At 43.2% G+C, this 11852-nt stretch overlaps 1 protein-coding gene across 2 annotated transcripts; it reads right to left on the bottom strand.

Annotated features, from left to right (window-relative positions):
- Window positions 1–4003: 4003 nt before the first annotated feature.
- On the bottom strand, window positions 4004–11582 carry LOC121612788 (transmembrane and death domain protein 1-like). 2 transcript variants are annotated; one of them, XM_041945886.1, is made up of 6 exons: window positions 11461–11582; window positions 7844–11128; window positions 7349–7540; window positions 5851–5970; window positions 4823–4969; window positions 4004–4347 (listed from the first exon to the last, which is right to left on the bottom strand). In XM_041945886.1, exons 2-6 carry the CDS (start codon window positions 7911–7913, stop codon window positions 4064–4066), a joined length of 813 nt encoding a protein of 270 aa, XP_041801820.1. In that variant the 5' UTR covers window positions 7914–11128; window positions 11461–11582; the 3' UTR covers window positions 4004–4063. The 2 variants fall into 2 exon arrangements, with proteins under 2 accessions (XP_041801820.1, XP_041801821.1); XM_041945887.1 differs by having other exon boundaries at window positions 4212–4347; window positions 4833–4969.
- Window positions 11583–11852: the final 270 nt, after the last annotated feature.

Below are 11852 nucleotides of genomic sequence, written 5' to 3' on the forward strand. Positions count from 1 at the left end.
CAACAAGAACCATCAGTTCCACCATCTTTACATGCTGACACACTGTATTAATGTCAGGCTTGAAGAATTGAACTGTCAAGAGAGTGGCTCAGCTGACACTTGACTCATTCTTTAAAGACAAATACCAGCCGTGTCTGAGTGCCTACAGATGTCTGTCAGACAGGGCAGGCTGAGGGCATTAGCCACACATGCATTAGTGGAATTGCACCCTGCTTCAACTGCATAATATATCAGAATCATTAATGCAAACATTTGCAAATTAGCTTTCCATCGAGCTCTACATGAAAGCACTCCATATAGTTATCCATATAATACTCATTAACCTCAAACACAAAGCTTACAAACTGAAAATAAAACGAAAATGAAGAAGAGAGAAATGAAATGGGTTTGAATTTCAGTGGTTTTTACTAAAACTGCGGTTCAGTCTCACTCTCTTGTTGTCTGGTATCCCACAGGCATCCATCTGTCTCTGGTGCAGAGGAAACACACCTGTCTGAAGCTCACAGAAGAAATCTCCTGCTTTTATCTCAATACACAGACAAGCCAGGCAGCCATTATCCAAAGCCCTTTACTGCTTTTGTTTACCTCTCCATCACGACTCACCTGTCATCAGGGGAATTTAGCTGCGGTGGTGATTTATTAACACTTTTAAATTAGAGCTAAATTAGATTCATCCATTCGCTGCACTGACAGGAAGCATTTTGCCAAGAGTTTGTGTCACGATATTGAACTTCGGAAGGATAATATTGTCTTTAATTACCCGTTTGTGTTGTGAAGTCATCGGGTTTGTAGGTTTAAACACACATCACAGGATTTAAAACTTCAACTTGCTTTATGTCATCAAGCAGAAACATCCAGATATCCTTTTCTCACTTCTCATAAGTGAAGTGCAATTTAAAAAATAACAGAAAAAAGAAGATAAGAGCGAGATTTGCAGTGGAAGCTTCTTTTGTGTTGCACATCTACATGCACATTCCCTTGACACTCCTCCCCCAGCTTTGGCCATTCAGCGTGTTTAGGCTCATGAAGCATTTTCGTGTGACAGTAGCACCGCTCGGTGATTCAGTGTGCCTCGCTCTCTACAAACAGCTGCCTAAGTGCACCACATTATGACTATCTACTCACCTCTCTCTCTCTCTCGCTTTTAACAACTGCAAATCTTCATGGTGTAATTGCTTCTCCACAGCTGCTCTTAGGGCTAAAGCAATGAATATACAGTGTGTGTCAGTTTGAAAAATATCTGTGGTTATTTGTGTAAAAGTAAAAATGTTGCTCGCGTAATATATTCCAGTACTTGGCTAATTACAGCACAAATGATGACGAGTCTTCTCATCATCTAATAGAGAATCTGAATGACTTATTACTCTCTTTCTGTATCACTGTGATAAAACAATATGTAACTATTCACATTATTTTCTATTATTGCTGCATGCAGCAGATTTATTACAGCCATTGAGACTCATAAGCAGAGGTATTAAAACTACAATTCTCAACTGGAATTTAAATAATTGTGTTGATTGTGTGGTGTAATGACCAGCCATGACCACAGGATGGCACTGTGGCTTTATCTGTAAACCCACAGGGCTGCTCTTGTCTGATCAGCAGTAAAAAAAACTTTGAAGAAGTCTCAGTTTCCCCCAAGGAAACCATGAAAGACAAAGTTGTGAAAGCTGGAGCCGAGACGATTAAAAAAAAGTATGACTGTAAAAGAGCTGGTGTTGTGATCTTGTTTCCTGTGATCCATATATATTGAGCAAAGGGAGAGTGATGGTTGAGTGGGGACTGCAGCACCTCAGTGGCCCCGCAGATGAATGAAGATGCAAATGGAGGGAGGGGGAAGTTAAAGCCTTTAGTGACACTAAGCACACCCCAGAGGCCCTGGTGCAGAACGCTCAGCCTCAGCACATCAAGGACACAGCCCCTCTGTCTGAGCGTCCCCTTGGCACGCATCACATCCCGTCCATCTACATTTTCATCCAAACACTTGAATCCTTATGCTGTACTGAGCCAATGACAAGAGACAGATGTGCTCTCCTCAGAGAATCCAGTTTGATAAGCTGCTGCTCCACAAACTATTAAATAACCCAAAGAAACCACCAGAGTAAAAAAGAGAAATCCCTATTTTACATAAGAATGGATGTGCCTGGAAACCGTACCCCCACATGTCGGCTTCGCCTTAGCTGTAAATGTCAATTTCATGTCAGATCCTTTCTCTATTCATCCATGACTTCTGTGATTGCTTCATCCCTTTGCACGAGAATGGCTTGAAATGAATGTTGGCCTATTCCGCTGCTCATTTACAGTGCTCTGTAAATGAAATGCATCTGAAAGGGCCGGCCGGCGATCACATGATCGGGCTCCGCTTCTGCAGAACGTGAACTTGTGCACTCTACTGTATATTTCAGCCTTATAGTGTGCTCCAGCAGGCTCGCTGTGTTTATAGCTTTCTTTATCCACTAAGAGCAGCTTCCTTTGCGGGACCTTGCCTGTGCTAAGGAGTGTCACAACCGTGATGCATGCCCCATGTGGCATCCTGTTTCTGGGAGTCACTCAGGCATACAGTGCTCTGGCTTTCCTCTCCACTGGTTACAGAAATACAGGTGAGCACACAGCAGGTGAACCTGTCATAGTCAGCACCTGCAGGATCCTAACAGCCAGCAGGGAAAAACTGAAGGACAGAGGAAGTTTTGTTGCGAAGAGTTCTGCTGCACCACCTGGGAGGCTTAGTGATGAAGGTGAACACACGGTGAGGAAGACAAAACCTAATTTTTTTTAATGCTATTGGTTGTATTAAACATGTAAGCACTGTGCGCTGGCTTATGCATTAGGTTACTAAGTTATTAAGACAATTCTAATACAAAAGAACATTTAGTTGAATATTAATACAGAAGAAGAACATGCGGTATGTGTTGGTAATAAATCAAAACTCAAATGCCCTTTTGGCCTTTTAGAACATTATTCATACAGTTCTGTTTGGCGCTATAATTTGTTTAAATGTTGATTTATGAACTAATTGTCTGTAATTGCTGCTTAGTGCCACTGATAATCCAAGCTGTCTGCCTCCTGAAGCACATTAGGCCAGACTTGTAGAATAAAGTAATTAGTTCAATTACGAAGAAGAAAGTAGGGACGGTGGAAAAAAGTGGGAACAAGAAGCTTGAAAATACTCCCGAGCCATGAGCGTGCTTTCTGTCCCGCTGTTATGGAACATACTCAGCAGAGTGTATGAAAATACCCTCGTTGTGAGCAAATTATTTTCTTGATTAAAGCTTGCACGTGTCAACGAAGTTAATTTGAATCCTCTAATGTGGACGTTTTTGCTCTGCTCGGCCTCAGATGTCAGTTTCTGGACAGACTTTGCTGCGACGCCTCACATGTCGAGCTTATTTCAGCTCGCTAACAATCCTCGCCACTTCACACGTTCAAAAAATATAGCCCTGTGTTTTTCTATTTGGCTTGTGTCACCCGCCAGAAGCTGCCATCACAACCAAGAGTGCTCCATTGTCTGCTAGCATTGTCATTGTTATTACTCTTTTGGATTGCCTGTGGAGGTATCGGCAGGCTCCGGGGAAGCAGGCGCCAGGCTGGATAATTAGTTGTTCTTTGATGCCAGACGGGCACATTGCCGTCACTTGGAGGGGAAATGGAAAGTGGCATCACTATCACAGTAACACCGGAACAACCTTTGGTGTGAGGGCCGGGTTCCAGCGCATCTGTCACACCACCAGTCATCTACCCACTGGCAAGACAATAATGCTCACCAGTCTAGGAATACACAGCGTGGATAATTACTTTATCTGAAACGGCATTATTCTTGTCATATTTGTCATGATTAGCTGTGGTGTGGTGGAATCGATAGCGAGTTTCTGTATTGGTTCTGCTGATCATCGTAGACAAAGAGATTCTAAGATTTTGGCATTTTAAATCTTCCATAAAACAGACTTAACTGAAACACAAAGAGAAACAGGACAAAATGGTCTATTTTGTCTTTATTTTTGTACTATCTATGCCAGCTGCGCTTGTATTAAATGTTGGCCACGATGCAGATCTTTTATTTAACGATTTAAACCCCTAAGCTGCCTGTTGTGCCGCCTCCTAGAAGCTGCATCTTCCGCCATTGCGTCCCAGCCGCGAGCCCGCTGGCGGGGCTGCTGGACTGCCGTGCTGGACTCTGCGCGATGAGGATGATGGAGAGGAGTATGGAGACAACTGCGAGCAAGGTGCCTCCGAAGCCCAGCAGGACGCCGTACAGGAGCGGCAGGGCTACGTCCAAAGGCCCCTTCTGGTACTTGGGGACAGGAGCCCGCTCCACAATCAGATCCAGGTCGCGCCAAGTCAGATCCCTCACTAATACACACACACAGACACAAAACACAAACAGCACAGGCACACACGCCATCTCAAAGGACTGTGGGAGCTTTTTTTGTCGAGTTTTAACTTGAATGAAAAAAGAAAAATGGACAGGTGATAATTACATTTGTGAATTTCTGGGTATCCTGGGAAATACTCCTCATACGGTGAGACTGTTGATGTTGAGAAATAATGAGTTGGAAGCATGCCCACGGCCAGCAAATCTAATCCGGCATCTCATCTAAACACTTAATAGATTCTGGGTTCAGTGAAACATTATATCATTTGTCATTCAGGCAGTCTCCAGAGGGACAACCTGAAAATCTCCTCTTGACATCAACAGTGGGAGACGTTTGGGGCTTAGACGTGGCCACATGTTAAGAGTCGGTTATCGTCGCTAATTCTGCTTTACAGGGCACCAAACTGACGTGGCTCTGTCGAGCTCTTCTAGGACAAATTATCCTTTCTCTACCTTTTCTGACCTTCTGGCCCTCACGCCGGCGGTCGTCCGTGTCCGTCTGCACCGGTGGGACGTTGAGAGAGCTGACATATTTGTGATAGTCCTCCACGTAGCGTTCCAGGCGCAAAAGTTTGTCCTGGTTGATGTTCTTTCCCACTTCTGTAAAAAAAAAAAACACAAGCAGAGGGCCGATGTGAAAGCATTTCTCCGTCACCTCAAGTGCAAAAACGTGTGTGCATTTCATCCGATAAGAGTGTCAGTTTGGATTTAATTGTTGTTTTCTTGCCCTGAACATAATTAGTTCTGGCAGGAGAGCAACTGTTGTCCTTCAGTTCAGACTAAAACTAAGTGAACCGCTCGAGTTTCTACGTATGAGCGGCTCCCTTCAGATCTGCAATCAAGTGTATGATAATTGCTGCATTCTGCATCCACGTAGTTTTTCATCAAAGCTGCCACTGCCCCCCCCCCACCCCCTCCATGTCTTATAACTCATCTCTTCCCATCCTCTCCTTGTCTGTGTTTTTTTTTTACTCCAAAGCTGCTGATGAAAGGAGCAGATGGTTTGTTCTGTGGCTGGTGTCAGCTCCACTGAGTCCTCTGTCAGATCATTTACACCTCCTTCCATCCAACGCCACTCGGCTGTGGAGTTGGACTGCAACACATGCCAGAGACTGGCAGTGTGCAAAATATGCCACGTTTGAAGTTCCAATTAAAACGAATCTCAAAGTAATGAAGCAATTACGCGCTGTTGTTAAAGTCTTGAGGAGGCCGCCTTGACCGAAATAAACCAATTTTTGAAAATACGTCGCCATGTACCCAAATGAGGCTTTGTTCCAATTTCCTTTTGTCAGGGGACATGCTGAGATGTCTGCTCATGACATTTGCTGCTATCAACAACACTGCGCTGTACATAAGAAGTGAACAATTTTAATTTGAGAGCCATAACATCAGCAGCGCTGCTCAGAATTATTCTATTTAAAAAAGATTGTTCAGAGCTACGGGGGGCACATGTGTTTTTCCCGTCTCCACTTGCTTCTCACCGATGGCGATGTCAGTTCTGCCGATGTGCTGCAAGGCGCGAGAAAGCCTGTCGTAGTAGGTCTGCTCGCCGTACTTCAGCAGCCAGTCTGTCAGGGCCGTCCGGCACTGAGCTTCACTATCTAGTAAACACAAAGCATACGGCCCTCAGACAGACAGGTCTCTGACAGTCAGCTCGCTGCCAGAAACTCCCCAAGCTGAGCTGGACGTGTGAGAAACAGACAGGTCTCAGGCTGGACTTCACTTCTACCTGATTGCAGCTTGGAGCTTGTAGCTCTTAAAGGTTCGATGGTGATGGTGATGACAAAACCAGCAAAATGCATTTCAGAGTTCAGCTGAGGCAAATATGATGTTATCTTACAATGTGATCTTTATTTTGGTGAAAAGTTTCCCCTTTGTGTTCTGTGCTTCCTCGCTGAGCTGCACAAAGAGGAAAGCTTAGACTTAATTTGTCTAAGACAGACTATGGAGACCTCGTAATAGCTTCAGCTGGAAATTAGTATGCGTTTTGCACAGCAGGAAGACTGCGGATGTCATCCCCCATGACGTTAGTTGAAATTGCTCAAAGAGGGAATCTCTTCAGGGCCAGGGCAGGAGGAATCATTACAGCAGTGGAAGAAAAGCTTACTTATAACCACACCCTGAAAATACTCCACTACAACTAGAAGTCCTGCATAAGTAAGGTTGTACTTTAGTAGAAGTATTTAAGTGTTGCCAGAAAAATTTACTGTAAAAATTCAACTTTTCATGAGCCCAGAAACACAGCCCTGTTTTCAGCTTCGTGACCAGTCGTTTTCCAACTAATCCAAGATAGTTTATATTGAAATTCAAATCACCAGAGATACTTGGCTTTCACTGGACAAAAGAAACTTCAACCCTGATTCCAAAAAAAAATTGGGACAAAACAAAACACAAACTGTGTTTACTGACTACAGTTTGTAACAGTATTGCTCCGTTCATACCCAATCATGATACTATCACCTGTTACCAATCAACCTGTTCACCTGTGGAATGATCCAAACAGGTGTTTTTGGAGCGTTCCACAACTTTCCCAGTCTTTAGTTGCTCCAGATATTTACAAGAATCAATGAAGGTGATGAGGTCAAACATTAAATATATTGTCTTTGCACTGTTTTCAGTTGAGTATATGTCAAATAAGGATGTATTATTAAATGGTCACATTCTGCTTTTGTATGTTTTGCACAGCATCCTGATGTTTTTGGAATCAGAGTAGTTGTAAAAGTGTAAAATTGTATATCACATTTGTACGTAAGCACAGTACTTGAGTAAATGCACTTAGTTACATTCCAACACTGCATTACAGTGACCAATAACTCTTTCAATGTATATAAGGATATATGCTTTAAGTATTGCTTTAAAATAGACTTGAAAAAATGTGAAGCTGTCCTCTAATACATACATTTAACAGGAATGGTCTCTGTGGTCTAAAGTGCCTCAGGTCTACGGTGAGATGTGCTACAGATGATGATGGGCACTAACCTGCAGCAGAAGAGGTGTCTCTCTTGCCTCGAGGCTTGAGATCTAGCTGATTTTTCTCCGGAGAGAGACTCTCAAGGTGCTGGAAGATGTTCTCCTCTGGGTGAGAGAGGGCGAGCAGAAGGTCCTCGCACTCCTTCTGCGTCAGCAACTCCACGAATCGCTGCAGCTGATGGACACTGATGTCTTCTGCCACTTAACAGCACATGACCACACAGCACGCTGTAAATTCCAGCTAGTGAAGCGTAGTGCTGACACTATACATAACAGTACATAACAGCATGCCTTTGCTCGCAATTAGCAAGTACGCTTGTGTGGTGTGAAACTGTCATATCACCCTCTTCAGCTGCAGAGAATAGAAACTGAACAATCAACATTTCACATCAGAGAACAGAACAATCAGCAAACTCAGTCTCGCTGTGAGCTTTTTTCAGTTGATTTCTATGACATGCTGACTGCTGACGTGACTGCACCTGCTGTAGGAACATGTACTCTCACCTGTGTCCTCTCCAAGTGTTGAACCCAGAAGCAGAAAAGCCAAGAGGGGACAGAATTTCCAAAGTTTCATGTCAGCTCAGCTGAAGTTGTAGAGACTCAATACACACTGCTAACAACATATGTCAATCAATAAGTTAGCAAGTTTATTTTCAAAACTGACAAGTGATCTAGAATGTGTTTCAATTGTAAACAGTCCAACTGGAGCATCTTTAGTTGCCAATCACCAGACAAAATGTTTGTTTGTTTTCATCCCATTGAGAATATGTTAATGAATGGTTATATTTTTCATAAGTGATAGGAGAGGTCTGCAACAATTACAGCCCTGTTTCCAATAAAGTTGGGGCACTGTGTGAAACATGAATAGAAACAGAAAGTTGTGATTTGTAAAACATTGAAACATCATATTTAATTGGAAATAGCAAAAAGACGACATATCAAATGTTGAAAAAAATGTCATTGTTTTTGAAAATTATATCCTCATTTAGACTTTGATGAAGCAACATGTTTCAATAAAGTTAAGACAGTGGCAACAACAGACTGGAAAAGTTGTGAAATGCTGAAAGAAAACAGCCGGTGGAACAACTCACAGTTAATCAGGTTAACTGGCAACAGGTGAGCAACGTGATGGGGTATAAAAAGAGCCTCCAGAGAGGCTGAGTGTGTCTGAAGTAACGATGGGGAGGGGTTCACTGCTCTGTGACACACTGTGCTGCCTAATAGTGCAACAATTCAAGAATAATGTTTCTAAATGTAAAGGGCAAATTATTTGGGGATGTCATTGTGTGCAGTATAAGATGTCATAAAAAGATTTAGAGAATCTGAAGAAATCTCTACACGAGGGACGAGGCTGAAAACCAATCCTGGATGGCTGTGATCTTCAGGCCGTCAGACGGCACTGCAGTGAAAACAGACCTGATTGTGTAGTGGACTCACTGCATGAGCTCAGGAACTCTTCCAAAGCTATTGTCTGTGAACACAGTTCATCGCTGCAGCCACACATGCAAGTTAAAACTCAACCATGCAAAGAGGAAACTGTATATAATCAGCACTCCTCTGGTTCTGAGCTCATTTAAGATGGACTCATTGAAAATCTTTGGGGCATTATTAAATGTAAAATACGACAAAAGAGACCCTGAACTGCTGAGCAGCTGAAATCGTGCATGAGGCCAGAATGAGAAAACCTTCCTCTTTCAGAATGACAGCAGTTGGTCTCCTCAGTTCCTCACAGCTCTTACAGAGTGTTGTTGAAAGAAGAGGTGATGCAGCAGAGAGCCAAACATGACCCTGTCACTACTTAAAAAAGGTGCTGCTGACGTCAAATTCTAAATGAGGATATAATTTTCAAAAACAATGAAATTTCTCATTTTCAGCATTTGATATGTCGTCTTTGTGCTGTTGTCAATTAAATATGAGGTTTCAACTTTTTTGGAAACAGGGCTGTACTTTGTTTCTAATTAATCAACCAATTTTTTTTATTAATAAAGTAATGATTTAGTCTGTAAAATGTCCAAACTTGATAAAAGAATCCCATTACATGTCCAGAAATATTTTAAACTGCTTATTAAGTCTATGCAATATTGTGTGTGTGTGTGTGTGTGTCTCAGACATTGTCTCTACTCTTGACCCTCTGCTGCGTTGTGTTGTTGCTGCATTGACAGACTGGCTTTACTTGTAGGCGTGCACTTAAATGCTGGACAGTGTGACTAAAACACATTTAGCGGCCACTGGGTGGGGGGCTCGGAGACTCGGAGGCTGCATTGATTTACATGCACCCACATGCATAACCATGGGCCAGAAATATGTTCCTTTGTTCTGTGGTGTTATTATTATTTCATATTTCATAAAGTCTGAGGAGATTGATTGTCCAGAGCGAAAAACAAACCAGACCTCGGGAGTGAGGGGGCTTGCTCACAAACCTCTGGATGCAACTCTCTGCTCCATTTAAAATTCTATTGAACTTTAAAGCTTTACCCAGACCAGGTCTGGTTGAAAAACCCTGCAGTTAGCTTTACAAAAACTACAAACGGGATCTGTACCACTGGCTTTACAAAGAGGGTAATGCGCGTGTTGTGCAGTTTAAAATGATATTGTAATATTGATGTACGGAAAAGTAAAACAGCACAGACGCATTATGTTTGTCTTTGCCTTTGATGTGCACTGCTGCAGAGAAATGTGCTGGGAGTAGCTGAGATGCATCTTCTCTAGCAGGGAGAAACATGTTTAATGACATTATTGTGTGGGCTACAGTGAGGGCATGTTTTAAAATGTTAATAAGCTTCATTTGCCAAACAGTGAAGGTTGTTTGTGTGGGCTGAGTCTCAAATTCTCCATGTTGGCTAATGAAAAAAAAAAGAGCTCTGGGGCTGAGAACCACAGAAAGTTGGGTGTGGGTGGTATAATGGCTCTGTAATGATTTGAGATGTTGCACTTGTGGAAAAAAAGAAACAGTGGGCACAAGGTCGGGAAATTTATTCATGTCACGGAGTTGCTCAGTACAGTATGTTGTTGATGAAAATACATGCATAACATATTTTGTACTGTGTATCACAGCAGGGATACATGCAATATACTGCAGCAGCATATAACACATAAACAGCATGTTCCTGTGAAGAAATGGAACAAATTGAGTTGCGTCTTTGACTGTTACCTCGCGGTGTTGCGACTGTTAGCTTGTGGAGCCGTATCCCCATGTCTCTTACACTTCACACCACTGAAATCTGGTTAAATACAGATACAGACTCCGGTGGAATGAAGGATAGAACACATGGAATATTCTTGCAGGAAGAGTCTGAAATATAAGACGCAAGCATTTGTTAATTTCCAGTCTGAGACTCTGGTTGTGGATTCATCGCCTTTGTGCGCCACATTAAGTGTGTTTGTTGCGGGAACACCGAGTGCTGACTCCCTGTGCCTTAACTTCACTTTCAATGTTAAGCTTCAGGACGGAGGCCGACCCTGGCACCTGGTGCGGAGCAGGCGATGAGGGCTGCATGATTTACGAGGAAGCCTTCGAGGTGGAGGGGGTTGTGGCAGGAACTGGATGCCGGCCTCTCCCTTTCCTTGAGTTTAAGTTTGAGCCTGAGCCTGAGCGAGACTGGGCCTGCCCCGCTCTGTGGCTCCAGGGTTTCAGGCTGCTGTTGAAATCCTGGGCTCTGGCACGTTATCACAGGCCTGAGCTGAATGACTGTTTAGTCATCAGTGATGCAACCCCACCGCAGCCCTCCTCGAGCCCACCACTGCCACCAGACGCCGGCCTCGCTATCTGTCTGCCTCAGAGTCACGCTCCTGGGGAAGCACAACACCGACTCAACACATCGCTCGCTCGCTTTCTGGGAGTCATGCTTTTCCCTCTTTTATGCATTCAGACTTGTACACTTTTTCACACAACTGCCCCAAAATCTCTGTTGGTCCTACTGCATCTTAATATAAGTGCTGCTTCCAAGCACATGTTTTCTCCAGGTGATCTTTTCATCTCAATAAACTCACCACAAGTACTTTTGTAACAGAGTGCTAGTTGTAATTGTAGCTCTAGACAAATCTACTGCCTGGAGTATTTGCAAGATTAGACTTTCTGTGCATAGATGAGCACCTTACCTTGTTTAAAATGCATTACTCACCTCATTTGGCCCTTTAGTTCCCCGGTGACTCTGTGAATGCAATGCAAATCAAACTGGAGGAATGCTCAAAGCAGCCTTCACGAGGGACCGAAGGTACGGCTGACAACGTGCTACCTTTCTTCTCTCTGACTTTTTTCTCTGCCTGATTCAGGTATTGGTGTTTTAGAGGACTGCCCCGACCAATAAGATACGAGCACCTGAGCAGGGCCGCCCATTTTTAAGCCATAAAAAGCTGCCACACCCTGCCATGTGGCGTGGTTTTATTGCAGAGGATAAAAGAAAGGAAATAATAAACAGACACTGGAATCAAAGTAAAGGCAGTATTCCCAAATTGCTTTGACCACAGTTTTCCTTAAAATCATCAATTTCTTTAATCTCTTATTAACAGACTC

This window comes from Chelmon rostratus, chromosome 10 (genome assembly GCF_017976325.1).
Source record: "Chelmon rostratus isolate fCheRos1 chromosome 10, fCheRos1.pri, whole genome shotgun sequence".
Lineage (NCBI taxonomy): Eukaryota > Metazoa > Chordata > Actinopteri > Chaetodontiformes > Chaetodontidae > Chelmon > Chelmon rostratus.